The following is a 27,937-nucleotide window of genomic DNA, read 5'->3' as shown; positions in this document are numbered from 1 at the left end:
ATGCCTTTCCAGCCGCAACCCATTACTGGGAAACACCCATACACAACGGAAAATTTTGCATTCCCAATTCACCTGCACATGTCTCTGGACTGTGGGGGAAACCGGAGCACCCGGAGGAAACCCACACGAACGCAGGAAGAACATGCAAACTCCACACAGAAATGCCAACTGACCCAGCCGAGGCTCAAACCAGCGACCTTCTTGCTGTGAGGTGACAGCACTACCTACTGCACCACTACATAACCTTTATGTAAACATATAGGTCTTATTTACATAAACAGTACTTAAATCATACATTGTTTGTCTGTTACTTTTTACCAATCAGATATTTTCAGTAATATACATTTATAGTTCATTGAGTCAAAAGAAATGTTTTAAGAACAAAAAGTAGGTTGCACATTTTGATGAAGCAATATGATACCCATCAGATTTTGCTACCTGTGTACATTTTTTATGTGCACTAGATATGAAGCTGTAATATTGCCCTAACCTACCTAATCCCTAACCCCAACCTCAGAACCATTCAAATACAGCATTGGTTGTTAAGTATGATGGGTGGGAAAATATGCCAGGACACTGGTTCAACCTATTCATTAAAATTATCCGACTCAAATGAACATTGTATTAACAACACAGCAAGCATTTTTTGTTTTAAAAAGATGTCTAATAGACGACTAAACAGTCATCTTGGCTAAAACAAGGCCAAATTTGGGCTGTCAGTGAAAATGTAATAGGATAAGAAATAGGCCAAAACTAGACTAGTCGTCAAATAAACAGATATGAATGACTACACATATAAAGTCTGTCTAATCTGGGCTATTCTTAGATGTCTATTAGATTTTCACAGACAGCCCAAGTTAAGCCTTCCTTTGGATAAACTGTCTACGTTTATACGTCTATTAAACACAATATTGTTTGCTGGGAAAATAAATGCGATAGTGCTGTGAGTCAGTTCATGTTAATTACTTTCTGTCACATACTTTGCTTGACTACATGTATGTAACATTTCTGGTTTGGTTATAAAAGACAAACCTTTTGGTTGATCAAAACCAAATCTTTAAAAAGATTCAATCCAAATGAGTCATTAGATTCCCTGGTTCACCGAAATTAATCAATGGGTTAATCAGCGATAATTTAGATAGGTTAGAAGAACGTACCCAATAGGTGCTATTTTGGATTTTGAAGTTGTTACAACAACCTCCATTAAAATAAGAAAATAGCAACCAAATAGCAATGCTACAAGAATGTTTAGCTACATATAACTTAAACGTATAGTTTAAAATTTCAAACTGTGTTTTAATTGACTTCATTACACATTACTTATGCTGTGAGTCCCGGAAAACACTTGTCTACTACTATAAAATACTATAAAATGGGCACTTGATGTAGCAAGTGTAATTCAAGTACCTCAATTACACAGTAGTTTTTAGGTACAACTTGAGATATGAATAATATTCATCTAGAAATTGCATCAGTCAGTGTTTTGAGCTTAAGCCAGTTGTCCTGGAAGGCCACAGCTCTGCATAGTTTAGCTCCAACTCACACCTGCTTAATAGTCTCTAGTAGTCTTGAACACCTTGATGAGTTGAATCAGCTGTGATTATAAATAATGTGATATATAAATAATGACCAACTAGAGATCTAGAGCAGGGGTGTCCGAACTTGGCCCTGGAGGGCCAGTGTCCTGCAGAGTTTAGCTCCAACTTCCTTTAACACACCTGCCTGTACGTTTCTAGTACACAAAGAGCTTGATTAGCTAGTTCAGGTGTGTTTAATTAGAGTTGAAACTAAAATATGCAGGACACCTGCCCTCCAGGACCGAGTTTGGGCACCCCTGATCTAGAGCATAGGTCTCAAACTGAACTCCTGGAGGGCTGCAGCTAATCAAGGTGTTCAAGACTACTAGAGACTATTAAGCAGGTGTGAGTTGGAGGTGGTTGGAGCTAAACTTTGCAGAGCTGAGGCGCTCCAGGAATTGAGTTTGAGACCATTGATCTAGACCAGCAGTGCCCAAACTCAGTCCTGAAGGGCCGGTGTCCTGCATATTTGAGTTCCAACCCCAATTAAACACACCTGAACTAGCAAATCAAGCTCTCTCCAGGTATACTAGAAACTTCCAGGCAGGTGTGTTAAAGGAAGTTGGAGCTAAACTATGCAGAGCTGCGGTTCTCCAGGAGTTGAGTTTGAGACCATTGATCTAGACTAGGGGCGTCCAAACTCGGTCCTGGAGAGCCGGTGTCCTGCATATTTTAGTTTCAACCCCAATTAAACACACCTGAACCAGCTAATCAAGCTATTTCTAGGTGTGCTAGAAACATTCAGGCAGGTGTGTTAAAGGAAGTTGGAGCTAAACTCTGCAGGACACTAGCCCTCCAGGATAGAGTCTGGGCACCCATGATCTAGACCAAACTCGGTCCTGGAGGGCAGGTGTTCTGCAAAGTTTAGTTCCAACTTCAACTAGACACACCTGGGCTAGATAATCAAGCTCTTAAGCTATGGTCACACTGGGCTTTGTGTGTGCGAAATTCTGTCGTGCGGCGCTCCAAAAAGGGGCGGGATTAAACAAGATGATTAGACATTTAAAAAAGTGAGCGATTGCTCCATGTTTTGAATTTCTGTCCAGAGAGGTCCTGTTTTGATCTTCGATTGGTCTCACACAGTCAAGTTCACCAAACTTGAACTTTGCACCGCAGCAACATGCGAAACTTGACACATGACCTTGCGTTTCCGGTCTGACGCATTTGCTTGCGTATGAATGGAAGTCTATGGGAGGAAAAGCCCAGTGTGACCGCAGCTTTACTAGGCTTTCTAGAAACATCCCTGCAGGTGTGTTGAGGCAAGTTGGAGCTAATATCTGTAGGACACCGGCCCTCCAATAGAGTTTGAACACCCCTGATCTAGACACACACATTAAAAAAAAAAAAATCAGTATTTGTGTTATAAGCACCTCGGAAACATCAGCATTTCCATTTTTTATGAATGCTCGGGTACTTTAGTTGATGTTGTTGACAGTGCATGGTGCGTGTGACATTTATACCACGGCCTAAACATAACAAGATTAGAGGACCTACAGAGGCAACTCTCTCTTTAATAGAGAAACCAAAAAACTGATGATATCAGAATACTTCAGACAGTATGTTCTCATGAAGGATGACGTTGAAAGAAATGACAAAGTAAAGAAGCCAGTGAGGCCAATTACAAGATTGTTGTGTTTAAAACTGGTTATCAAGAACAAAAAGGACAGCAGTCATCATCACTGATCTGAGCAGAGTAAGGTAGTTTGCAGTTTCCAGACGCCTGGAAGGTGGCAGGTTCGAATCCCAGTCATTAACCTTGAAAAATGACATTTCACCCTAACTTTGCTTTAACGTTAACTGGATGATGCATGGATGCTATGTACACAGATTACAATGGATGAGGATGTCATCAGTTAATTAAATATATATATATGTATTTATATATGGTATTGGTCAGTCATACTGAATGAGGCTTGCGTCCAATATGAAGTTCTCACATGACGTCTGAATGGTGTTGGGTTTTGTTTGTCTACACAGTTGCATGAGGCTCGAGTTTCAGCTTTACATATTATAAACCTTGATCAAACTCCTACAATCCTCTTCTGTTCAATCCCGTCCAGTGGCTGACCAATATAATCGAGGCACTTGTTTAATTAATACCATGTTTCCGTTACATAATATAAATGTCAAGCTTTAACCTGTACCAAGAAAGAAAGCAAACAAAAAAACAGCAGAAAACAGATTTTTCTTGTTTTTTCTTTGTTAAATAGTAATAAATACATGAGATGCAGTGGTTTATTTTTCATTTTTCTGAAGCAGGAGGGTTAAAAAGTTCTCATTTTTATTTATTTATTTATTTCATTTATTTATTTATTTATCTGTCTGTTTTCTTTAGCAGCAATCCGAACATGGTTGAGAGTGGAGATAGCAGCCGAGAGAGAAGTAGTTCACTTTTTTTGACTTGATGGCAAACAGCACTCACAGAGTGTTGTGAAGGAGGAAGGGGAGGAGGGGGAGAATAAAGACGGGACAGAAAGCAAAATGAGAGGCGGGGAAATGAAGTCAGAGTGGGAGGGGCCGCAGTCAGGAGGGCGTGACAGTGTCCCTTCGTACTGAAGTATTGCGCCCTCCTGCTAAATCTCGCCCCGGACTCTTCCTTCCAACACAAACATGAGATAAGAAAATAAAGTGAGAGAGAGAAAGAGAGAGAGAGCTACAGCAAGATTTGGCTTAGCATATCCAGAGTTAATACAAATGTGTTAACGCTTTCATAGTATTCTGTCCAAAACAAAGAAGAAGGAGAGAAAGAAACCAAAGCATAAGAGAGGGGTGAGAGAGTCTAGTGAGATGGTGAAGAAGGCAGACTATTTTTTTTTTTTAAACGAACAACAGGGAAGCATTTTGGTTTTCCTTCTGGCAAAATGTTTTGATGTTTTTCAAGACTTTCCTGTATCACTTCCTCCTTTATGTGAAGTCGAGTTACGTTCCCCCTCTCCTCGTGAAAGCGGCTCATGGTTCAGCCTCCTCCTCTAGTTGTTAGTTGGTGTTTCTCACTGTGTGGCGACTAAAAACAGTTTCTGTCATTTGCTTTATTTCATTCGTAAGGATTTGTTTCATAGTTTGAGATATATAAGCCAGTGTGTCAAGCGAGATAAAGACTGGAAACATTAAAAAAAAGTAACAAAAATGTGTGAGTGTATGTCTCGTGGGTGTGCATGTGTTACGCTCCACTAGAAAAAAAGCGACCAAAACGAAGCCAAGAAAGAAAAGGAAAAACTCAAACCCAGTTTGTTTGTTGTTTTCTATGCATAAGTATCTTTCTGACCGAAAAAAGAAGAAAAAAACAACTGTATAAATAAAACATTGAATAAATAAACAAACCCGAAATAATACCCACCTCTCAATTTAGCTCTCTTTCTAATCCCATTTCTCTCTCCTCACGTAGTGATTCTTAATAAATTAAAAATGTACAATTACGGCAAAACCTCAGGAAAAAAAAACAACAAAAACAAACCAAAAATATTTCCTTAAAAAAGCATAAGGTACTCTCTCTCTCTCCCGCTGCTGTCGTCTCGACAAAAACATTCAATTTTTTTCAACCCAAAACTCTCCTCTCTTCATCCAAAAACAAAACGCCAAATAAAAATCTCTCGCTGCAAACCTGTAATCACATAAAAATCAAACATAAGAATGGTTAAAAGAAACATTCTGAAACCTTCTGCTCACACAGCTCCGCCCTTTCCGTCAAAGAAAAACAAACATAACCATAAAAAGAGTCTCAAATCCCTCCCTTGACCTTCTCCCCATGCAAAACCAAAACAACGAACCAAAAAACAAAACAAAACCTGTCTGATATTTCACAAGTTTTTCTCTGTCATGTGTGGCCGCGCGTCTGTGTGTGTGTGTATATATGTTCGTGTCATATGTTTACTATGTGTCGTGTGTGTGTGTGTGTGGCGCTTTTTGTCACTGTAATGTTGTCGTTAAAATTTTCGTATGGCTTTTGGAATTTGTTCAAGATTTATCAAGAGTTGGCTGCACTCTGACCGCTCCCACTCCCGCTGCCGCACACTGCCATCATGGAGGACTCCTCAGAGTCCGGCCGCCCCCCTGCTCCACCCACTCCTCTGGGCGGAGGCCCCCCGGTGAGCATCGCCCCTACTCCCACGCTTCCCTGCGGCGGGTTGTTATTGTTGTTGCTGCCGGCGTAGCACGGAGGGATGTATCCCAAACCGGAGGCAGCGACCATGCTGTCCTGGGAGGCCGGGGCCTGGGGCAACTGTTGCTGGGAAGCGGAAGGGGGCTGCTGGGGGGCCATGACTGTCCTAGTCCGAAAGGCAGAGAGGCCCAGGTGGAGGTTGGAGGAGCCGTACTGACTGGAGTCCAAGCTCGACGGGGGCGGCTGCATGATGGAAGACTGACCCAGGTGGTGGTGGTGGGTGAGGCTGAGCTCGATGCTGTCCTGCATCTGCGGGGAGGAGACGGGCATCAGCGCCGTGCCCTGCTGGCCCTGCGAGGCCTGGCCCTGCGGCTGGTTCTGCTGCTGCTGCTGCTGTCGGAGCTGTCTGCCGTTGCTGTGGTGGCTGCCGTAGATGGGGTGAGGGTGGTGCGGCTCCATCATGCCCCCGATGTTGCCCAGGAAGTGGCGCGAGTGCTGCGTGGCCGCCGGCTTGTGCAACAGCAGCTGCGGGTAGGAGGAGTCGCTGCCGCTGTTGGACAGCTGACCCATGCTGCTGTCCCCTCCTGGCCAGATGCGCAGCTGCTGCTGAGACGGAGCCTGCAGCGATACAAGACAAGGTTTGTGCTGAATAATTCTGAAGACCTAAAGCTAATCATTATTTTATTTTAGTTACAGTGTTCTCACGCTTTCATGGGAACTTTTAAAAGCACCATTGATTTTAAATCAAGCAACTTTTTAATTCATATCCCAGCATGTGTAGCACCATGAAAAGTAATTACTGTACTTAACATTTCACGTAGCGACCCCCTAGTTTTTCAAGATTTTTTGCAATAAAAATGACTGATTTTGTGGTGGTAATTCCCAGAAATTTGTGGACAATTTTACGATTAAAAAAACGTATATATAAATATAACAAAATTTATATATATGGTCTCTTGTCAAGACAAAATCTAAATCAGATCTAAAAGGGTAAGGATTAAGCCAAAGCAAGGTTGTAGAAATCTACAGAGCATCTGACATGTACCTCACTCAAGACATTCGTTAGAGCTTCCCCTACTGTAATACACCTAAAACACGGATTGCTGTAAAACTCATCCATGGCAAGGAAGTGTTTTCTCTAGTCAACGACAGGTAAAGAGTTAAACGAAAACATTTATCGATTTTACGCAGATCATAATTTCAGCCATACATGTAAAGCACAAATGAACGTCCTATAAGTCATGTAAAACAATTTATTGCAAACTGAAATACATATAATTTGATTATATGGTTTGAAATTGGATGTTTGTGAGAATTAAAATTGTGCGCTTAATTAAGGACTTAGCAGGATCGCAAAAATGTGCAACTTTTTGTTGATTTTTCGTTGGATTCATCGATAGTGGAATCACAAAAAACTAGGGGGTCTGACTTCATATTTACATCAAAAACTGGCTTTAATAAAATTTTATATTCAATAATAATTTTCAAATGCGGTTTCTGAAATATTGGTAAATTGTGTGTTATTTGTCAAGTGTTATTGTCCAAGATTAAATTGAAGATTTTTAATAATTTAAGAAATGTACGAATTTCTTAGTTTTTTCATTCTTTTTGACTTTTGAATTGAATAAACAAATTTAATACAAATTTTAGTAAAGCACTTTCAAGGACCCGTGTTTGTTTTTAAGAACTTTCCATGCCTTGAAGCTATATGTCTGAAATTCAATTACTTTTAAGTACTTTCAAGCAGTGTGGGAACGCTGTAGTTCATTTTTCAGTAACTGTTGCAAGTTTCCTTTTAATTTTTCATTTATTGTATATTTTTATATTATTTCACTTAATCAAAATGTTTCTGGACCAATAGTTTTAGTTGACTAAAATAACCAGGTCAGGACTAGTCGTTTCAGACTCTAATAAAGGAGCTATGTGGTGGAAGAGAATGATCACTTACTTGTGGGCTCTGCATCTCATAGTCTGTGTGAGTGACTGCGCTGTTGTAGTACCGGTTGCTGTACCGGTAATTTCGGTTGTCATTGGAAGAACCGCTAGATCCACCTGGGTTGGAAGGAAAGACAAAAAGCTCATGTAAAAATGTGGTCCTTGTTTTAGTAGTACAAAGTAACCAGTTTAAACTGTAGTTGTGATGCACTTTTTGTTTAGTTAAGAAATAGCAAAAGCATACATCTAGCATTCAATATAACTGGGGGATTACTACTACTAATAGTAGGTCCTAAGCTCCTGTGTCAGTGTAATGGGTAATAAGATAATACACAAGTATTTTAAAGCAGCTTCTTCACAAATAAAAATTTTATGTGACCATTATTATTTATGTACAATCAGTGATAAAACTCTGGATTATCCATAATACAGTTATGGTACATTAAGAGACCACTTAAAAACGTCTGTCACTTTAATGTTTCTCTGGCCTTACTGGATTTATTAGGTATAGTTTTGAGTCAAATATGAATATTTACCTTAGTCTATGAAGGTCTGATAACATTTAACAGCTTTTTTGCTCATTTTGACAGGTAGATAGATAATAGAATGATAATCAGGGTTATTCCACCAAAACCATATTTCTAAACTCCTCTGAAGTGAAAATGTTATAGTGTCATCTAAAAATCCATAAAAACATGTCTGAATCATGGCACATTTCTGTCACTTCATGCAAAAAATGTTCTAAAGAAGTTTTTTTAATATGGAAAAAATGTCATCAGTAGTTTACAGAATAAAACTACAATTTGGATCTACTCAAAATGAGTGCATAATAGTCTCAAACTGCATGCTGTAGCGTTTACTTTTCATTTCATGTACTTTTCTTTTGGTGTTCAAAATTCTGTATTGTCAGTCTTTATCTTTATTTATGTTGCAGATAAGTGGAGTAATGTACATCCACCCAGGTGTTACTGTAAAATAAACCTTAATAAAATGATCTGGATCCCTTGCGTTTTACGAGCTGCAGTGTTTGATGGCATATTATGAAAGTTGAGGTGTCTGTACTAGTTTCCGCAGTTTTACATGCACTTACCAGAGCTGGAGACAGAGCTCGTGGTGGAGGTGGAGTGGCTGTGGTCCATGGCAGGGCTGGTGGAGGTGGAGCTGCTGGTGTTGGTGCCCTCGTCCGTCGTCTTCTTAAAGAAGTTGTGCTGCAGCGCGTAAAAGGGCGTGATGCGCGTCTTGGGATCATAGTCCAGCATACGCAGGATCAGGTCCTTGAACTTCAGGTAGTCGCAGGGTGCATGACCCTGTTCTCCAGCTCGCCTCCCACCCGGACCTCCCGTCTCCACCCCCAGGATCTCATGCAATCGTCGCGTGGCCGGTGGTTTATATTCCTGGAGTGACCAATCAACACAGAGGATGGGGAAATAATGAGGAACAAACTTTCCATTTGGTGCAACTCAGTTTAAAAATCATCATTTATTTGGAAACATTTAAAGCGATAGTTCACCAAAAAACTCAACATTTACTTACTTCTGCCAAACCTATTTTGAAGGATGTTGGAAACTGGTAGCCACTGATATCCAGTCAATAACTTAGAGTTTCCAACATTTTTCAAAATATCTTCTTGTGTTCAGCAGAGAAAAGAAACTCAAAGATTTGGAATAGTTCAGGTTGAGTGAATTTGGGTGAACAATCCCTTTAAAAAGACAAAAGCTTAATGAACTCCAAGTCACTACTATATTGTAATGACCGATTTTATGAGTTAAATATATAAATAAATCTACTGATATTACTATATATTAGAGATGCTCTGATCAGGATTTTTACAGCCTATACAAAGTACCAATTCCATGTTTCGGTTCCAATATTGAGTACAATGCATAATGTATAATGCATCAAGCGCATTTTCACTCCGAGTATGAGACTTAAGTGGAGATCTCTCTATTCCTAAGAGAATAAATTATTTTGCATATAATCCCTTAAACATGCCTCTCGCAATCTGTTCTCGTACTCATTCACTCTCATCGACTGGATTTGTGGGGTATTTTAACTCATTTTGACCCGTCACAAAGCCAGTATGAATAAGCAGGAGACTCGCGAAGATTCTGGGAGAGGTCAAACAGTTCGATGAGACACGAGATAGAAGGTTGACCGCTTCACTCACGTCACAGCAGCTCAAAACACTGGATATACAATGGTTGCAACAAAGAGGTCATCACTTGTGCGAGTCGCACCAATAAACTGTTTTGCACCACATCTGAAATTATTTTAGCTGCTATCATTTAGCTCCTCACGTGTTGGTGCTGCTTTATGTATAACCCAGGTGCGCATGTGCATCTTCCTCTGCTTGTAAACTCAAACAAACACTTGCGATCGGTTCATGAGATCGACCAGATCAGCAAGTACTGATCATGTCATTAAATAGGATTATCGTCCGATACCGATCTGTGGCCAATCCATCAGAGCATCCCTATTATATATTATTAAATCATTACTATTAGTCAACATGAAATGCAATGCACAACACTTGAAACATAGTTGTACAGGAAAAAAAGTGAGATTTTTGATCTGATCTTTGCTACTTTTAATGGCTGTTACAAGCCAAAGTTGAGCCTAATGTGAATGCAAGTTCATTTAATGTAACGATAGCATTACATTTCTGTGTTACAGACCACAGTTTCAATTATACAACAATGGGCTAAAATTTTATTTGTTAAATTTTTATGAATACATTTGTTTTGGAAATATAATTTCGATTTCATGTTGACTTTCAACATTCAAAACTAATCAGTTTAAGGAATCATTAATGAATGCATGTGAAGAGGGGCTGAAAGTGAAACATGTTTGTGGTTTTGAGGGAAAAATGACGGCTGAATGAGACCTGCTGGTGTTCTACAGGGTTCAACAATGAGATTTAACGACATTAAAATAAAAGCATAAACTGTTACATTTGCTTTGTTTTTTTTTTACTAATTCTTTTTTACTTATACATGTAAAGATTTTGATTCATTAACATGCTGCTAAAATATTGTTGGAGCCAAAAAAAACCTTATTGTTGAGCCCTGTTTTACCTTTTGACCCTGACTATTATACACAGCATCTTGGTCCATAAATACTTAAATAAAGACTTTGGTGTACAACATCATTTCTGAGAGCTCTCAAATGTTTTCCCCAGACTCTGCACTCAAGCACAAAAAGTGTGCTGGGTCGTTTGAGGTGAGTCTCTGGATGAGTTGGCAGTAAGTGCCAGACATTAATCCTGTAAAACAAAGTGTATTAGGACCTCATCCAGACTTTTACCCTCCACCTGCTTTCACCTTTGCATCTTAATCTGCACTCGCACACAGACCCATTGCATTCTTGACCCGGTGTGACTTCTCTTCGCTGGAAACAGGGTCATTCCGGCTACTGGCTGCTCACACTTAACCTGTGACCCCATGTGTGTCTCTGACTAGATGGAGAGCTGCTAACAAGTCGAGCTCTGCCCATTCTGTATATATATATATATATATATATATATATATATATATATATATATATATATATATATATATATATATATATATATATATATATATATATAGATATACTGTGTTTATTACAACTCTGCTGTCCAAATATTGAGGCTGAGTGTGATTTTTGTCCACGCTTTTGAAAAGTCTCATGAAGGCTGCATTTATACAGTAAATGTTGAGAAATGTATAATATTAATATTCTGTTTTAATAATTTTAAATTTTAATTTGCTTATTTTCTAGTTGCAATTACACCATTCCTCAATGGCAAATGATACTTCAGAAATTATTTTAATAATTCTGAACAGGGATAAGAGCTGCGCAATATATCGAAAAATGATTGTTATCGCATAGTGCATGCATATGGTGTTTATCCAAAGCTGACCAATCAGATGAGGCCTTTACTATCTTTATCCCCACCTCTCCAGTAGGTGCTGTTAGGTAAACCCAGAGCTGAAAATAAATACTAATGACAGGAGACAAGAAAGGAAAATTACAACAACCAATAAGAACCTAAATTTTCTATGAGGTATTCATTCATTCATGGTGTTTTAAAATCTTAATGTTTTTTTATTTAAAGATTTAATTAGCTCAGAATATTATGTATTATTAGCCCCCCCTGTTTATTTTTTCCCCAATTTCTGTTTAACGGAAAGAAGATTTTTTCAACACATTTCTAAACATAATAGTTTTAATAACTCATTTCTAATAACGGATTTATTTTATATTTGCCATGATGACAGTAAATAATATTTGACTAGATATTTTTTAAGACACTTCTATACAGCTTAAAGTGACATTTAAAGACTTAACTAGGTTAACTAGACAAGAAAACTTATTCACTGTCAGTGAATATCATACATAAATGTTACATGTGCAACTTTAAGCGGAATGCCCACTACCAGTTACAAAGCAGGTAGAGCGAAAGAGGCTTTAAAGGGACAGTTCACCCAAAAATTAAAAAATGTACTTTTTCCAAGACTGTTCTGACAGTTTAACGGTCATTAGCATTTTAAATCCTTAAAAGTTTTAAATATTTAGTAAAAAAACAACAACAACATATTAACATTTATATGCATTTACATATGCATTATATCATCTTTGTATCGAATTACAAAAAACAAATTACCGCTTAAGTGAGGTATTTGAAATGAATCGTGTATGGGGCTGGACAGTAAATTTGACGTTGTTCTCTCTTCTGGCTGCCGTTATCAGTCTCACACTATTTTTTTCCTTTTTCTGAAAGTCTTAATAACACCATTGTTTAATATTTCAGCAGAAATGGATTGTAAAAAATGTATTTGTTATATTCTCCCATTTACTGCATTCTAAGTTTACCCGATTATGATGATGTCTGCTACTGAGAAACCTGGAAAGGTGAAAAGGGTCCATTTACTCACCCTCGAGTGGTTCCAAATCTTTCTGAGCTATTTGGAAGAAACCTGAGAGCTGGAACCATCGACTTCCACAGTAAGAAAAAACTAATACTACAGAAGTCACAGGTTTCCAACATTCTTCAGAATATCTTTTTTTTTGTTCAACAGAAGAACCTCAAACGTTTGAAACAATAAAGGTGAGTAAATAACGACAATTTTCATTTTTAGTGTGAACTATCCCTTTAAAGTGTATCATATCTTAGCAACTAGCATCTCAAGAGACAGATTGAGTATGGACGTGAAAATGGCTGTGATGAAGGCAATGAGGAGAACAAATGCAATAGGTTGGAGGTTTTGTTGGACCTCAGAGGCAGGTCAGTGGAGAGAGGAGGAGGTTCATTAGCGCACATTAGATTTGCTTCAATTTCATCCCTGCTATGTTTTCTCCACCCTCTCCTCCATTTTAGCCCAGCGTTTCTCTCTTCCCCTCTCCCTGAGGATAAGGTGTGGAGTGGGTGACGTGAACGAGGAAAGGGGGTCTTTGAGAGGAGGGTGAAGATTAAGTAGAAGCAGAATTTTACTCACAGAGGCCGAAGGATAAAGTACCTTCTTAATGTCCTTGTTCTTCTTGACGGTCCAGAGGCCGTCGGACAGCTTGTCGAAGTATTTGCGTGCTTTAGGGGCCTGATCCAGCATATGGTTGGGCGGGACCCCCAGCACCTCAACTATTTTATTCATCTGGTCCACCTGAGAAAAGTACAGTACAATGTTAGGAACAGATCCAAATGGACTTTGCTGAAATGTTCATGTTAGCAAAGATGTTTTTCAGCAAATTTCTAAACATAATAGTTTTGATAACTCATCTCTGATAACTGATTTCTTTTATTTAGCCATGATGACAGTAAATAAGATTTTACTAGATACTTTTCAGGATACTAGTATTCAGCTTAAAGTAACATTTTAAAGGCTTATCTAGGTTAAATAGGCAAGTTAGGGTAATTGGGCAAATCATTGTATAACAGTGTTTTTTTCTGAAGACAATAGAAAAAAATATAGCTTAAGGGGGCAAATAATATTGACCTTAAAATGATAAAAAAATATTAAAAACTGATTTTATTCTAGCCGAAAAAACAAATAAGACTTTCTCTAGAAGAAAAAATATTATAGGAAATACTGTGAAAAATTCCTTGCTCTGTTAAACATCATATGGAAAGAATATGAAAAAAGATTAATTCATGGGAAGGCGAATAATTTGGATGCCAACTGAATATGAAGCATTACATTCTGAAATGCATTAATCCCTAGCAGAGTTGATTAAGTGTTTATATACAAGATCTTCTGTTTAGAGCGGTGCTATTTTAGTATCTGTTATTATTTTGAATAAATATTTAAATTTTAAATTAAAGTTGAGGTTTTACTAATTTAATAATTTATTTATTATGATAATAATTTATTTACTAACTAATTATTTGTATTTATTTTTTAATGCACTTTTATGTAATTCTATTTTAGTTTTGGTATTTTGATTGCAAACTAGATTTTTTAATAAGTTATTTTAAGTTTATTAATTGTTTTATCTAATATTTATGTTTACATTTACTTTATTACATTAATAGCTTTATATAACAACCATGTTTAAGACTACTGTTGTGTACATGCTAATTGATCCTGGTGAGCAGGACAAGAGGCTATATATAAATACTACCGGTCAAACGTTTGGGGGTCAGTAGGATTTTTAAATATTTTAAAATAAGCTTCTTCTGCTCATCAAGGCTACATTTATTTCCTTAAAAATACAGTACAAATTGTAGAATAGTGAAATGTTATTGCACTATAAATGTTCAAAAGTAGTTTATAATTTAATTTTAATAATTTATTCCAGTGATTTTAAAGATGAATTTTCAGCTTCATTACTCCAGTCTTACAGAGTCACACAATCCTTCAGAAATCACTAATCTCAATTATTATTATAATTTAATTATTATTAATGGTAATAAAAGCAATAATTAATGGAGTAATAATTTCATTTGAAACTACACACAATAAGAAAGCAGTTTAATAAATATTTAACAATTTAAATGTCGCCTTGATGAACACATTAATAATAAAAAAACATGAAAAATGTTTAACTTTATTTCATTTCAACTAAGAACTTAAAAGGTGAATAGAGGCTAATTTTACTAAGTATTTCTATTAACCGTCACTGCAACATTTCTATTTTATTTTCTTCCAATATTTATATTTATTTTACTTCAAAAATTTTTAGTTTAGCATAATTAAACTGGGAATTTAGAATCTTGCACAGAATTTTAATAATCAATTACTGATAATCAAATATATATATATATATATATAGCACATCAGTGTCAGTTCTAAAATAGCTAACCAATCAGAAATATTTGAGGGCGGGGCATGTGGCATCAGCTGTTTAGAACATTTAAAGTAGCAACTGCTGTAACTGTCATCAGTGTCTTGAAAAAATAATAATACTTTAAATATGCATAAATGCCAGCAATCCTGGGAATTTCACTAAATTTGCCTTATATCCCGTTTGTATGCCTGCACACGTTTACACAAGCTTTGCACATTAGTCATTGTGTAACCATACCTCATTGGAGCCACTGAAGAGCGGTTCGCCCGTGTGCATCTCCACCAGGATACAGCCCAGAGACCACATGTCTATAGCCAGGTCATACGGCATGCCCAGTAACACCTCTGGAGAGCGGTAAAACCGGCTCTGGATGTACTGGTAAATCTAAAAGAGAAAGAAATCATGAATTAATGATATGCACAAACACATAATGCACAAGTTTCAATCAAGCTATCAATGCTGTGCTTCAAATGGAATAAATCTTACTTCATGATGAGAGCAAATATGATCATAAATTTAAAGCATGTTACAAACTGAAATTGCAATATGTATAGATACTTAAATGTTTTAAATAGAAACTGTATCTGTATATTTATTCTGTTGTATTTATCTGTATATGTTTTTTTGTAATTTGGTTATTACAATTTTTAAATATAGGTTAAGTTTTTCATTTTTTTTCCTCACAATAAATAAAAAACTAAATAAAAAAGTGATTTTTGCTGGTTTTTAGTTTTTTGTTTAGTGTAGGAAAACAAATAAACGACTTTAAAATTCATTATACACATGTAGGCGGAGCTGAAATGCCCTTTTTCCTCTGATTGGCCAACCAAATCTGAGCTTGTGACGTCGCCCTCAAAATAATTGTCCTATAATAATAATAATATTATATATACACATACATACATATATATATATATATATATATATATATATATATATATATATATATATATATATATATATATATATATATATATATATATATATACATATATATATATACATATATATATATATATATAAATAAATAAAGGTATCATCAAGGTATCATCAAATTGAGAAATGTTTAATTCCCAACAAAAGTGCATTACAAAGAATAATTTTGCTCCTCATTCTACAGGGGAAAACCCTTTGAATCCATTTGGGCACACTTCAGAAAGCAACACAGCCATACTGCCTTTTCACTTTTCTCCATTAGGGGGCAGCAGAAGCTGCAAGTATAGAAAGGCGCAGCAATGCCACTTGGAATCTCAAGCAGTAAAACCCATTTCAGCTGTGGGAAAGTCCTCTAGAATGTGCTCTGAATGCACATCCACCCAACTAAGTCCATTGCGCTTTTTCTCTCCATTATAAATCCCCTTTACCATTAAATGTTCACCACAGCACGTCTCCATTGTTCATATTTGACTGCAAATTTACCACACTGTAAAAACCCAACAGTCAACTTTATCAAACGAAATGACTGTAGTTAACTCAAAATTTAGTGTTGAAGGTAATAACTTAATTAAATACCTCATTACGTCAACTTAAACTGATTAAGTTCACAGTACTCATAAACATTTTTTTTTTACTCAAAATAGTTTGTAGCAATCGGCTTCCTCAAATTGTTTGAGTTGCCTTAACTAATTGGGTTTTACAGTACTCAGTTGGTTTGAGTTCTCTTCATTTATTGGGTTTTACGGAGCTCTAATTGCAGTACTCATGAGGATTAGTTTTTGAACTTTGTTGAGGAATGGTTTGTTGCAATCGGTTTTCTCAATGGTTTGTTACCTTAACTTTTTGGGTTTTAGTTATAACTTTGCCTGACCTCGCAATGCCCACATCATCCCTAATATTTTATTCACCCCCATGTCATCCAAGACATTGTTTTCTGAGGAAAATGGCAATTAAACTGCAGTTTCTATGCAGTTTTACATGATTTTACAAAAATAAAAATGATACACTTTTTAAACATAAAAGCTTGCATCCCAGAGCTAGATGAGCTTTTGTGTTCAAAAAATATATTTATTTATTATTTTTATAAGAAAATTACAGGTTTTTTTGGCTGGGTAAGACTATTGCCCACCTGTGATTGCTTAGATCCATTTAAAGGTCCTATGAAATTTAGATGTTAGTTTCAAGGATATCTATTAGCCAGTGAGCTCCAAAACAGTGACACAATTCACACTTATAAAATACTAAACGAATAGAAACATCCACAAACATTGTCACTTCCGCCTAAATGGATGATACTTCAGTTTTTTTAATCAAATCTTGACCAATCAAATGCTCTCTAGTTTCTGACATGCTCCGCCTCCTTCCAGACGCTTCTCATTTGATGCGCTTGAGCTCAGCCACTCACTGGTAGAGCTGTGATAAAACTAAACATTATAGGCTATTTAAAGGGGAGGAGCTACTCTAAGTCCCGCCCTCTCCATGTTTCGTTTGAGGTCAAATATCGAACAAAAAAATGCACACTTCAAAGCACTTCATGAGACCTTATAGGCTGCACTAAAGCACCACAGAAGTTCATTAAGTTGAGGATAATCCTTCAAGTTAACTTTGCATAACAAGGGGTGAGTAAAAATACCAGGAATTGTTAAAAAGTTTTATTCTGGAAGTGAACAAATCCTTGACCAAGCTCACCCTCTGTCCTAGCTGGCAGGAGCTGCCGAAGTCCACAATCTTGATGGCGCTGCGCTTGGGGTTGCAGAGTAGGATGTTCTCCGGCTTGAGGTCGCAGTGGATGATGCTGAGCTCGGGTGTGGCCAGGAAGAGCAGCGCCGTGCACAGCTGCTGAGCGAACTTGCGCGTCAGGTTGAGCGAGACGCCGCGGAAGTTGGTGTTACGCAGGAGGTCGTACAGGTTGTAGGAGAGAAGCTCAAACACCAGGCACAGGTGGTTACGGAACATGAAGTGCCTCTTTAAGTGGACTGAGGAGAGGGATGGGAGAAAAAAAACATTAGTCAGGGCAACTCAAAGCTATCACCAATACATTACAGAAATTTTAGGATGGAACAGTTGGTCTGAATTCACATACAAATACACTATGGACTGAAAAAAATTATTCAAATGCGATTCATTGGATTTACTAACATTTTTTTAAGGTAAGTAGTTATAAACAATTTATTTGAGCTTAATTTAAACAAACTAAGTTGAACATCACTAAATTAAATTTGATTGTTTAAATTCAGCCCATATAAATTGTTTGCAACAATTTTGCAGAAATCTTTTTTCAGTGTGTTTTTACTTTGTATCTGAATTTCATGTCAGATTTTTCCACACAGATGCTGATATTCAGTAATACAACATATTGTAATGATGAGGATACATGATTTGTTATTGTGGGCATTTTAATATACAATAAATTAAGGCTGTACAATATTGGAAAAATCTGATATTGCGATATTTTATTTTTCTGCGATAAATATTGCGATATAAATAGCTCTTTTGACGGTTTCCGGAAGGGGGGGGGGTACTTTTCTTGCTTTTCTTACTTTGTTTTGTCTCGTTTCCTGTCGAAATTTCAAAATATTCTTAGAGCAAGTAAAAATAATGTTTTGTTTTCACTTTTAGGATAATTAAGTCAAAATGAAGAGTTTTTCTTAAGATAAGGTAAATTTTCTGCCAGCGGAGTAAGCAAATTAAACTTGTTTTTGCTTTGAAATGTAGATATTTGGACTAGAAAGAAGACAAATTTATACAAGACAATTTTTTTTTTGCATAAATCATATAAATACAGTATAAATACAGTAATTAAATACAATTCTGTAGCTCCTACTGAACTATAATTCAGACTCAGCATTGCATATCTCGTGAAGTGACTATTGTGGATACGTACATTGCAGTATCGATGCTGAACCGATATATTGTGCAGCCCTACAATGAATAATTTTGCATCATTTAAACTTTCAGAGTGCCTATTATGAATATTCATATTATTGCATATGTATTGCATTTGCAGCACTAACATCAATATCAGGGTATATGCAGGAATCCTAAAGGTAATTTCAATATCTTTTTAATACTTTTTAAAGACCTTCTCAGAATATTTTAAGACCTCATCGCCATTTTAAGTTCTAATCAGTATCAAACCTTTAACTTAATAAACACTCGCTAATAAACAGTTGTAGTTAAATAAATCAATGGAGCACAACCATGCAACAGAACTCAGATAAGCTCGGAAGAAACAAAGCTTGAAAGAATAAATTACGTAGTTGTTTTCAGCGACAGGCTTCAGCCACTTTTTAAACTCCTCTTTCTCCAACCAGGTGTACGCAAACTTACATTATCCCATCTGTTTCGCTCTATGGTTTCGCTACATGTGGAGAGCGTCACATCACCTTCCTGCATTTGACGGAAATTACATGACATCACCCGAATGGAGGAACTTGGCCAGTCACGCCCCAGCACGAACCAATCACATGGATCTAGCACGCCGTTGTTAATATTTGGAGGAAATTAAATATATTTATGCTTTTTTGGACTCAAACATTTTGGACAACGCTTAAACAAAATGTAAGACCTCGTAAAAACGCGATTAAGACTTTTTAATAGCTTTTAAGGCTCTTAATTTTCTCATAATTGATTTATCAACTTTTAATACTTTAAGACCCCGCGGATACCCTGAATATATAATGAAACACTACAATATTGAGCTCTTTCACACCTGTTAACTCTTTTTTGCAGTTTTTGTTAATATTGCTATAATGTAATGTATTGTCATCAAACGTTCAGCAACTATCACAACAACAAAATGTAAAAGCATCATATGCATACCACACACAAACACAAAGGCTATTTTTAAAGTATTTTCTTATTGCCGGGAACAAGATTTTCTTGAGCATGCTCTATACATTCTATGCATGCTCTAAAATGAGCTTCTTTTTTATAGAAAACATAACTAAAATATATATCAACTAAAATGTATTTATATTAAATGTTATTAAATGTATAACATTACACAACTTTAAACCACTAAAACTATGTATTTAATAACATTTGAGTTTGAGTTTAGATGCAAAAACCTCTAAATGACATTTGATATTTTCTTCTAAACTCAGCATTTTTCTCAGACTCCTGTGTTTACGCTCAGTAATTTTACTTTCATGGTGACGAATAAGTTCTTTTTATTGTCTTTAAAGCGAAATAACTGAACATACTAATATGAGGCTGAAAGAAAAAAATGCTAATTTTAAGAGAAAATTTCAGACGGCATTTTAGAGGTTTTTGCATCTGAACTCTTCATTTATTACACAATTTAACAAAAACAATGTATTTAATAACATTACATAACTTAACATTATTTTAGTGATAAGCAATATCATTTTTGCAAGTCGCAAGTTTACTGTAACTTAAAGAACAATAAAAAAAATGACACTTATGCACAAGTAAACTACATACCCATAAGATCCAAATTATACTTCATGTTCTGTTTATGAAACTGTATCATGTACTACTTATAGTCTTATTGCTTTTGGGTGGGAGGAAATTCTCTTGCCATTAGGTCAAATCTTTTTCAACACGAGACGAAATGTAGAGTAACAGCTGCATGTCGTATTCTTGTGTGTGTGTTTTTACCTATGTAGTACTTCATCTCGGTGTCATGTTTGTTCATGAGCTCAAGAAGCCGCAGCTCGATCTGGGCCTGGTTCAGGAAGGCTTTCTTGTTCTTGATGATCTTGATGGCCACCCACTCCTGCTCGTGGTGGTCATAGGCTTTCACCACCTACACAAAAACCAGCTAATTAGCACACAACTGGGAAGACGATGTCGATTTATTACAGTGAATGACAAGCAGCAGCATAAAAAAATTATATATAATAAAATATATTCCTAAGAAAATAGTGAATAATTAATGTAATAACGAACCTTTAATATGAAAAGAAATTTAAGTTTACTGTAATTTAAAGAAAAAGAAAAACTGTAAATATGAATAACCATATTATACATTTTTTTAAACTGAAAAACTAACTAAACTTTTATTTTTTACTTGTCATTATTTTAAATCCTGAGAATAATGAATAAATAAAAAAATAATGAATCTTTAATAGGAAAACTCACAATTCAAAAACTCAAAGAAAAAGAAAAATTATAATTAATATAAATACCTATATTATGTTTTTTTAAAGCTTACAAAATTCATATTAATACTCATTTAAAACTCATATTAATACTAAAAACTATAGATAAGATAAATTACACAGAAAAAAATTGTTTAACAAAACTTGTCATTATTTTACCTAAAAGTACTGAGAGAACAGTGAATAACTAATAAAATAATGAACCTTTAATATGAAAAAAATATATAAATAAACATAATTTGCAGGTTTACTGTAACTGAAAGAAAAATAAAAAATTGTAATTAATATGAATAACTATATTATATTATGTTTTAAAGCTTAACACTGATTAAAACGACAAAAACACAATATAACAGACTAAACATTTAAAATAAACATGAATTAACTTAAATTATTAGTAAAAACTATAAAAGATACTAAATTGCTCAGGAAAAAAACTGTTCAACAAAACTTGTCACCATTTTACCAAAATATAGTCTCGAGAGAATGAAGAATAATGAATAAAATAATTAACCTCATCTTTAACATAAAAATAAATAATAATTATATTAATAATAATAATAACAGTGTTTCCTCTAGGATTTTTTCCAGCTGTGGTGGCAGACTCTGTTGGGCCTTTTACACAGATCTACCAACTACCTGTGGCATTATTTCATTGACAGATGTCGTGAGTGCAGTATTACAAGTCGAGATCGCATTCATGTAATTCGAGGATGTGAATCTCTGTGCTTGAGCGCCGATTTCCTCACAGAAGTGCACAAAACTTCTTGAATGTTTTGAATGAGAAGCTGTTTTGTAGCCATGGCGGGATGAATTTTGGTGTGGCGCCCCGCCATGGAAGAATGAAATAGGCGGAAACCATGAATTATAAATAATAATGATAATAATAATGATAATAATAATAATAATTTACAAGGTTACTGTAACTTAAAAGTAAAAATTGTAATTAATATTAATAACTATATTATGTTTATTAAAGCTAAAATAAACAGAAAAAACAAAACTTGTCATAATAGTGAATAATTAATAAAATAATGAATCTTCAATATGAAAAAATCTATCAACCTATTGTGATAAAAAAACACAATCAACAGGCAGCACTTGATAGCTTTTTCTACACAACCTGTTGAATAACATGTTTGTTCTTACAGTTCAGTTTCATCCCATTATATAAATATTTTTTTTTAAATTTCTAAGCAGCAATATAAGAGAATATGAGACCAAATCATGAAGCCTTCTCTTCTCATGCATACTCATACTAACCTGTCCAAATGAGCCCTTGCCAATAAGTGAGTCGATCTCGTAGCGGTCCAGCCACTTCTCCCCGTTCTTCACAATGTAGTCGTAGTTGTCGTCGTCATAGCCGTCGTTGTACACCTTGCGCTCTTTTTTGGTGCTGGAGTCTTCAGGAGGAACCTGCTGGGCTCGCCGTTTCTTTTTCGTGTAATACACCTGGAAAGCAAAGAAATAGCTGAACTCTTCTGCTCTGAGGAGTTTGCATGGATGATCTTTCGTATGAAACAAAAAGACGTGGCTCACCTCATTGATGTGCTTGTATGTCTTGATGAGATCGACTGAGAGTTTTCGTAGCGGGGCGCTGGCGGGATCTCGAAAACTTGGGGGAATCCTCCTCTGCAGGATGGTCATATCTGACAGCACCTGCAAATCAAACAAGAAAATGGAGTCATGCCAATAGAGGAAGAATCATAAACAAAACAAGACAACAATTGTAGAACTGTGTGCTTATTTTATAAATGTAGTGTGATTAATTAGAAATCAAACATGGCAATGTGAAGAAGCTAATTATTTATCATCCACCCTGAATAGTACATGAAAAATGTAACAAGGGATTCTCCGGCCTGCATGCAATAGTGATGCAATGGCTTATGACGTCAATGTGCACGTATACACTGACCAGTTATAAAACCCTGCAGAATATATGAACAAGTTCTGAGTGAACAACTAAATCTGCCTCTGACAGACATTAAAACTCGATTGCATAATGTAGCTGCTGAACAATAGGCTATATAGTATATACATATAGCTTTTCTGTCTTTGTAATGACTTACTAGTCTTAATATACTGTCTTTATATTCATTTGAGGGCTGTTATTTTGAAATACAGTATATGCAATTGCATATCAGAGCATGTTATTGTGTTATGAATTATCTAATTGCAATTTTAAAACAAAAGAGTCACTAAAGCTGGTTTTTGATGGTTGTTACGAATAATACAAGATCAAATACAAGACCAATTTTTGTGACTTATACTTTGCACATGGGTTATGTGCTAATACAATGCTTTTTATAATCAACCTGCGATTGTGTTATGAATTTATCTTATTGCATCTGCAATTGTTCAAACTAAAATGCAATGAGGGATAAGTCATAAAAACATCTTTCACAGGACGGTTGACACCAAAACTAAGGGTGCACGATATTGGAAAGATCTAACCTTGCGATATGAATACAGTTTCACCAGATGACTTAATATCTCAATTTGGAAAGAATTTATAATGTTAGATCGATTGGGATGACTCTACAGTGAGAGTGGAATCTAATAAACAATCTATAATGCTTTTGGGGTCCCCCAACATGTTTTCATTGTTGTCTGTGCTACTTGCAGTGCCTTTCTGTATTTGCATGTGTTGTAAGTATTTTCATGCACGCGTTTAATCAGAGATTGATGAATTAATGTTTTCTATTTGCATCTCCGTGAAATCTAATAAACAATCTATAAACTTTTTGGGGTCCCCCGACACATTTTCAATGCGGTCTGTGCTATCTGCAGTGCATTTCTGTATTTACATGAGTTGTGAGTATTTTTACGCATAACAATCTATAAACACAATCAAGAATAAGACACAATTGAAATAAAGTGTTTCATCGTTTCCCAGGTCTAACAGTATTTAAATACACCAACTGAATGATGAAATAGAAGTAATTCAATAAAATTAATTGTAGTTAAGGTCACAAATTTGACAATTTCCTATATGTGGATTAAAGTCATTATACAATTACAGGCATTAAAAAAATACATGCAAATGATAAATTATAATACAAACTCAACATTGCGCATCACGCGATGTGACTATTGCGAATATCACGAATGATCATGATGATATCAATGCTAAAATGACTTATTGTGCAGCTCTAACCCAAACACACGAATACTCTTTGTATACAAGTTAAATAAACTTTAGTACAAGTGCAAGTAATTACACAAATCTCTTACATTTTTATTTGTTCTATTTATTTTGAAATAAAATACAATGCGGAAGACATTGTAGGATACACCTAGTCAAAATGCAGTGAATGCAATTACGATTTATTTATTAAACAGAATGTAAACGTCTTAAACAAAATGTGATGAGTGGTGGTTAGTGTTCATGGAAACTTTGTGAACAAGCTTTGAATAGGAGTTAAATCATACAAAACAAAATTATATGCAGTTGCAATCAGGCATGGGATGATAACCGGTCTAAAGGTTTACCGTGGTTTGGAAGAGTCAAAGGTTTAAAAACCGCAAACATTTTCTGCTATATCGTTCCTAAGGTATATATACGTTTATTATGTGTTGTAAATAAATCTGTGTTTTTGAAACCTATGAAGAGAACAGAAGTCAAGGATTTATTTGAATTATTTAGACTGACATGTTTAATGTTACAAAATATTGTAAATGTTTCCTAAAATAAAATATATTGTGTTCAATGGGGTAAAAAAGTTGTTGTTTATTACTCAGACATTTAAAAAGAACTTATTTTAGAACAGTGATTGTGAAACCATGGTATATACATTTTTTTAAAGATTTATTTTTGGCCTTTTTGCTTTTATTAGACAGGACAATAATGAGACAGAAAGCGAAGTTGGAGAGAGAGAGGGGGGGGGGGGGATTGGGGGGTAGGGAAATGTCCTCGAGCCGGGATTCAAACTCAGGACGCCCTGACGTACTACTGCATCATATGTCGGCGCACTTACCACCAGGCTATTGCGCCGACGAAACCATGGTATTTTTATCCAAGGTTATCATACCGTCTGAAACATATACCAGCTCATGCCTAGTTGCAGTCAACTTATTTATACAAATCTTTTCTATACAATTTTTAAACAAAATATTATGAGTTGATATAACTTGAGGATTAATGAATTAATTTGTACAAAGCTTGGCATAAGAGAGGTTGAATGCTTCATTACAATGTAAAAATAACTATTAAAACAAATTATTGTCTGCTGAATTTATTACTTGGCAATATTTTAAGCAAAATGTGAAGAGTGGCTACCGATGTTGAACATTGCTTTGCATATGGCTGATATATAATGTGTAATGACATGTAATTTCAATTAATCTCATGATTTATTTTTTAAAGTATAGTAATAGCACCAAAAAAACTGTAACGTCAAATATTTATTAGGCTATTTTTCAAATAGGAAGAGACAGTAAAACAAAGAGGATAAGTTTGTGAATATTGCTGGGCATAAGGCGTACATGATGTAATTTAATTGCAAGGAAGTGCATTTCCGGTACCTGCTGCTGGTCGGCCATGGAGTGGATGTTACTGAAGGAGGGGTGGCTGTGCTGGCTCGACATGGTTGGCTCAGCGGGGGAGAAGCCCAAGGCGGCAGGCTGGCAGAGGGTAGAGGAGGGGGGCTTGCATCCTGAGCTGCTTCCACCTTCATAAAGAGAGAGAGAAAGAGAGAGAGAGAGAGAGGAGAGGATTCAGAAGACACATTGCTAAAGTACATCGCACACGCCAAGCAAATCCTGACATGGGTGTGGGGGGAAACACTGCACTGCAGGGGGAAGTAGAAATATGAACACACAAAACTCACACACTCCATATTGGAAGTCAAACCGAAAGCATTTTTTTCCCTCAGCCTTTCAGCTAAGAAGAGATCTTTGAAATCTGCTTCAGTCGGGCGAAAACGATCAGTTATCCTCTCAAGAAGCTCCAGTTCATTTTGGCTGGGAAATTACAGCAGGTCAGTGTGCCTGACAAGCATGCGTTGGAGGTGTGAATACTCTGTTATACACCTTCAAAGCCCTGAGAATGATTTCCAAATCAGAAGAAAAAAAATTCTCTCAACTTTCTGAGGCAGCATGTGTTTTTTTCCAACAGGGTGGACGGTATGCAAATGCCAGAAAATCACTGTACGCTTTGCTGCTGCCAAACCGGTGGAACAAAGAAAAACGGCCGTATGACATTGCACACCAAAATCTCAGTGGATGATGGGAGTGACTGGGAGGAAAAGCAGAGCTATCCATGGTCCTGTGCTGCCACTCGTTGGCCAAGAATATGCTGCAGTTATTACTTTCAATGCACACAGGCTGCCTGTTAGAGCACATTACAGGTGCATCACTGTCAAAACTTGTCATGTGTTACATCAGGAACGTTGTTCAGATTTTAGACATACTTTAGAGATATACAGCAGCATTTTTTCAAGATAATTAAGCACAGTTTTCCCTATAATGTGCCCAGACATTTGCATATTCCTGTCATTCACTAGAGTAGTTTGCTAGAGTAATACTGCTATTTTTACAACAGCAAGCTGTATTAGACTGCTTGCTGCTTTTCACAAATGATTATAAACAAAATATATAGAGATTTAAGAAACAAATTACATACAGTGCTCAGCATATACAAGTACACCCTCACAAATCTCTCTTTTAAATTCACATTTTTAATAGGAAGCTATACAATATTATATTTGTGCATATACATTAGATTCTTGAGTACTGAAGCCAAATCTTGAGCTTATCTAACAAAATAACTAATGATAACGGTCCAAAAACTATTACACCCAAAGATATACGTTATAGAAAAAAATATAAAAAACACAAATTAAAAAAGGACAAATCAAGAAAAGCAAAAAAAAAAAAAAAAAAAAAAGTAGGTTGTAATTTTTGTTTTTGCTAAATTTAGCTTGAATTTAATTGAAATCTTTCAATTTCTAAATGTGTTTAGTGACTAAAATATTATATTTTTGTAAATATATCCGTTTAATAAATCTGTTTTGTTCAAATACACCAAAATACATGACCTATATTCACTGAGAAATGGATATTCATTTTCAAAATGGGGTGTACTCAATAATGCTGAGCACTATAACTAATTTATATAGAGAAATAAAATTGATTCATGTAAACGTAGTCAGAAAGAGATTTAAATGACAATTAAGAATACTGATAATAATTATATAACATATTTAATTTTGCTATTCTTGCTAATAGGATTATTTTTATTTGCATTATGCTCAATTGTTGCATAAATAATAAATCACCATCAAAAAATCCACGTTCTTGACCAGTTTTGTCTTTGTCAGACTAGTATCAAGCTCACAACCAAACCATCTGAGAGCATCAGGTATACATGAACAGCATATACACATTTCACAATGTGGGCCAGTGAAGTTTTCAAAGCTAGTGTGTGCAAAAGACCAAGGGACTAAAGGAGAACTAAACTACACGCTTATAAGGAATTAATACTGTCCCAAATATGAAGGACAGAAATTTTAACCACAGGATGTGATTTTTTTTTCTCTCCCCCACCCCATCACCAATAATCCACAATGAACATTCATAAACGTACAAAGGAAGTATCGGACATCTTGGGAAAGCAGCGAGAATGTGCAGAGAGTACAGTAATTAAGTGAGATTGCTGAGTGCGGAAGCAGGGATATGAACGTCTAACAGGGGGATATGAAATGGATGAGATATTCCACAGTGAACGCTTTTATTGCTGCTTTCAGGAGCTGACAGGTGAGGAGTAATGGGGGTGAAATTTATCAATGACACATTACAACTTGAAATAGCCAGGCGATCAATGGCCGTAGCTTAAACAAAGTGCAAAACGACACATCTGACCACCATCAATCCCAGGGAGTGACGGCGAGCATTGCTGCTACATGCCCATAGGAGGAGTCCCAGCACCAACTCACTGACAGGAAGCCTGCCTGGATATACATATGTGACTCATCTCCAACTCATTTCTTTTTTACATCAGA

At 35.9% G+C, this 27,937-nt stretch overlaps 1 protein-coding gene across 3 annotated transcripts in view; it reads right to left on the bottom strand.

The window, feature by feature from the left end:
• Positions 1 to 3,068: 3,068 nt before the first annotated feature.
• Positions 3,069 to 27,937, bottom strand: part of dyrk1b (dual-specificity tyrosine-(Y)-phosphorylation regulated kinase 1B) — a 75,667-nt gene continuing 50,798 nt past the window's right edge. For 2 of the 3 annotated variants that reach the window (XM_056475668.1, XM_056475666.1), the window contains exons 2-11: positions 25,461 to 25,606; positions 22,476 to 22,595; positions 22,200 to 22,388; positions 20,434 to 20,581; positions 17,500 to 17,786; positions 15,112 to 15,258; positions 13,089 to 13,250; positions 8,702 to 9,005; positions 7,625 to 7,728; positions 3,069 to 6,294 (exon numbers count right to left, since the gene is read on the bottom strand). In XM_056475668.1, the coding sequence (XP_056331643.1) occupies positions 5,542 to 6,294; positions 7,625 to 7,728; positions 8,702 to 9,005; positions 13,089 to 13,250; positions 15,112 to 15,258; positions 17,500 to 17,786; positions 20,434 to 20,581; positions 22,200 to 22,388; positions 22,476 to 22,595; positions 25,461 to 25,523 (2,277 nt within the window). In that variant the 5' untranslated portion in view covers positions 25,524 to 25,606 and the 3' untranslated portion in view covers positions 3,069 to 5,541. The remainder of the gene's footprint in view (positions 6,295 to 7,624; positions 7,729 to 8,701; positions 9,006 to 13,088; positions 13,251 to 15,111; positions 15,259 to 17,499; positions 17,787 to 20,433; positions 20,582 to 22,199; positions 22,389 to 22,475; positions 22,596 to 25,460; positions 25,607 to 27,937) is intronic. The other variant, XM_056475667.1, reaches the window with a different exon arrangement.

This window comes from Danio aesculapii, chromosome 16 (genome assembly GCF_903798145.1).
Source record: "Danio aesculapii chromosome 16, fDanAes4.1, whole genome shotgun sequence".
Lineage (NCBI taxonomy): Eukaryota > Metazoa > Chordata > Actinopteri > Cypriniformes > Danionidae > Danio > Danio aesculapii.
The sequence above is the reverse complement of the archived record's forward strand: the minus strand, read 5'-3'. Positions and strand labels throughout refer to the sequence as shown.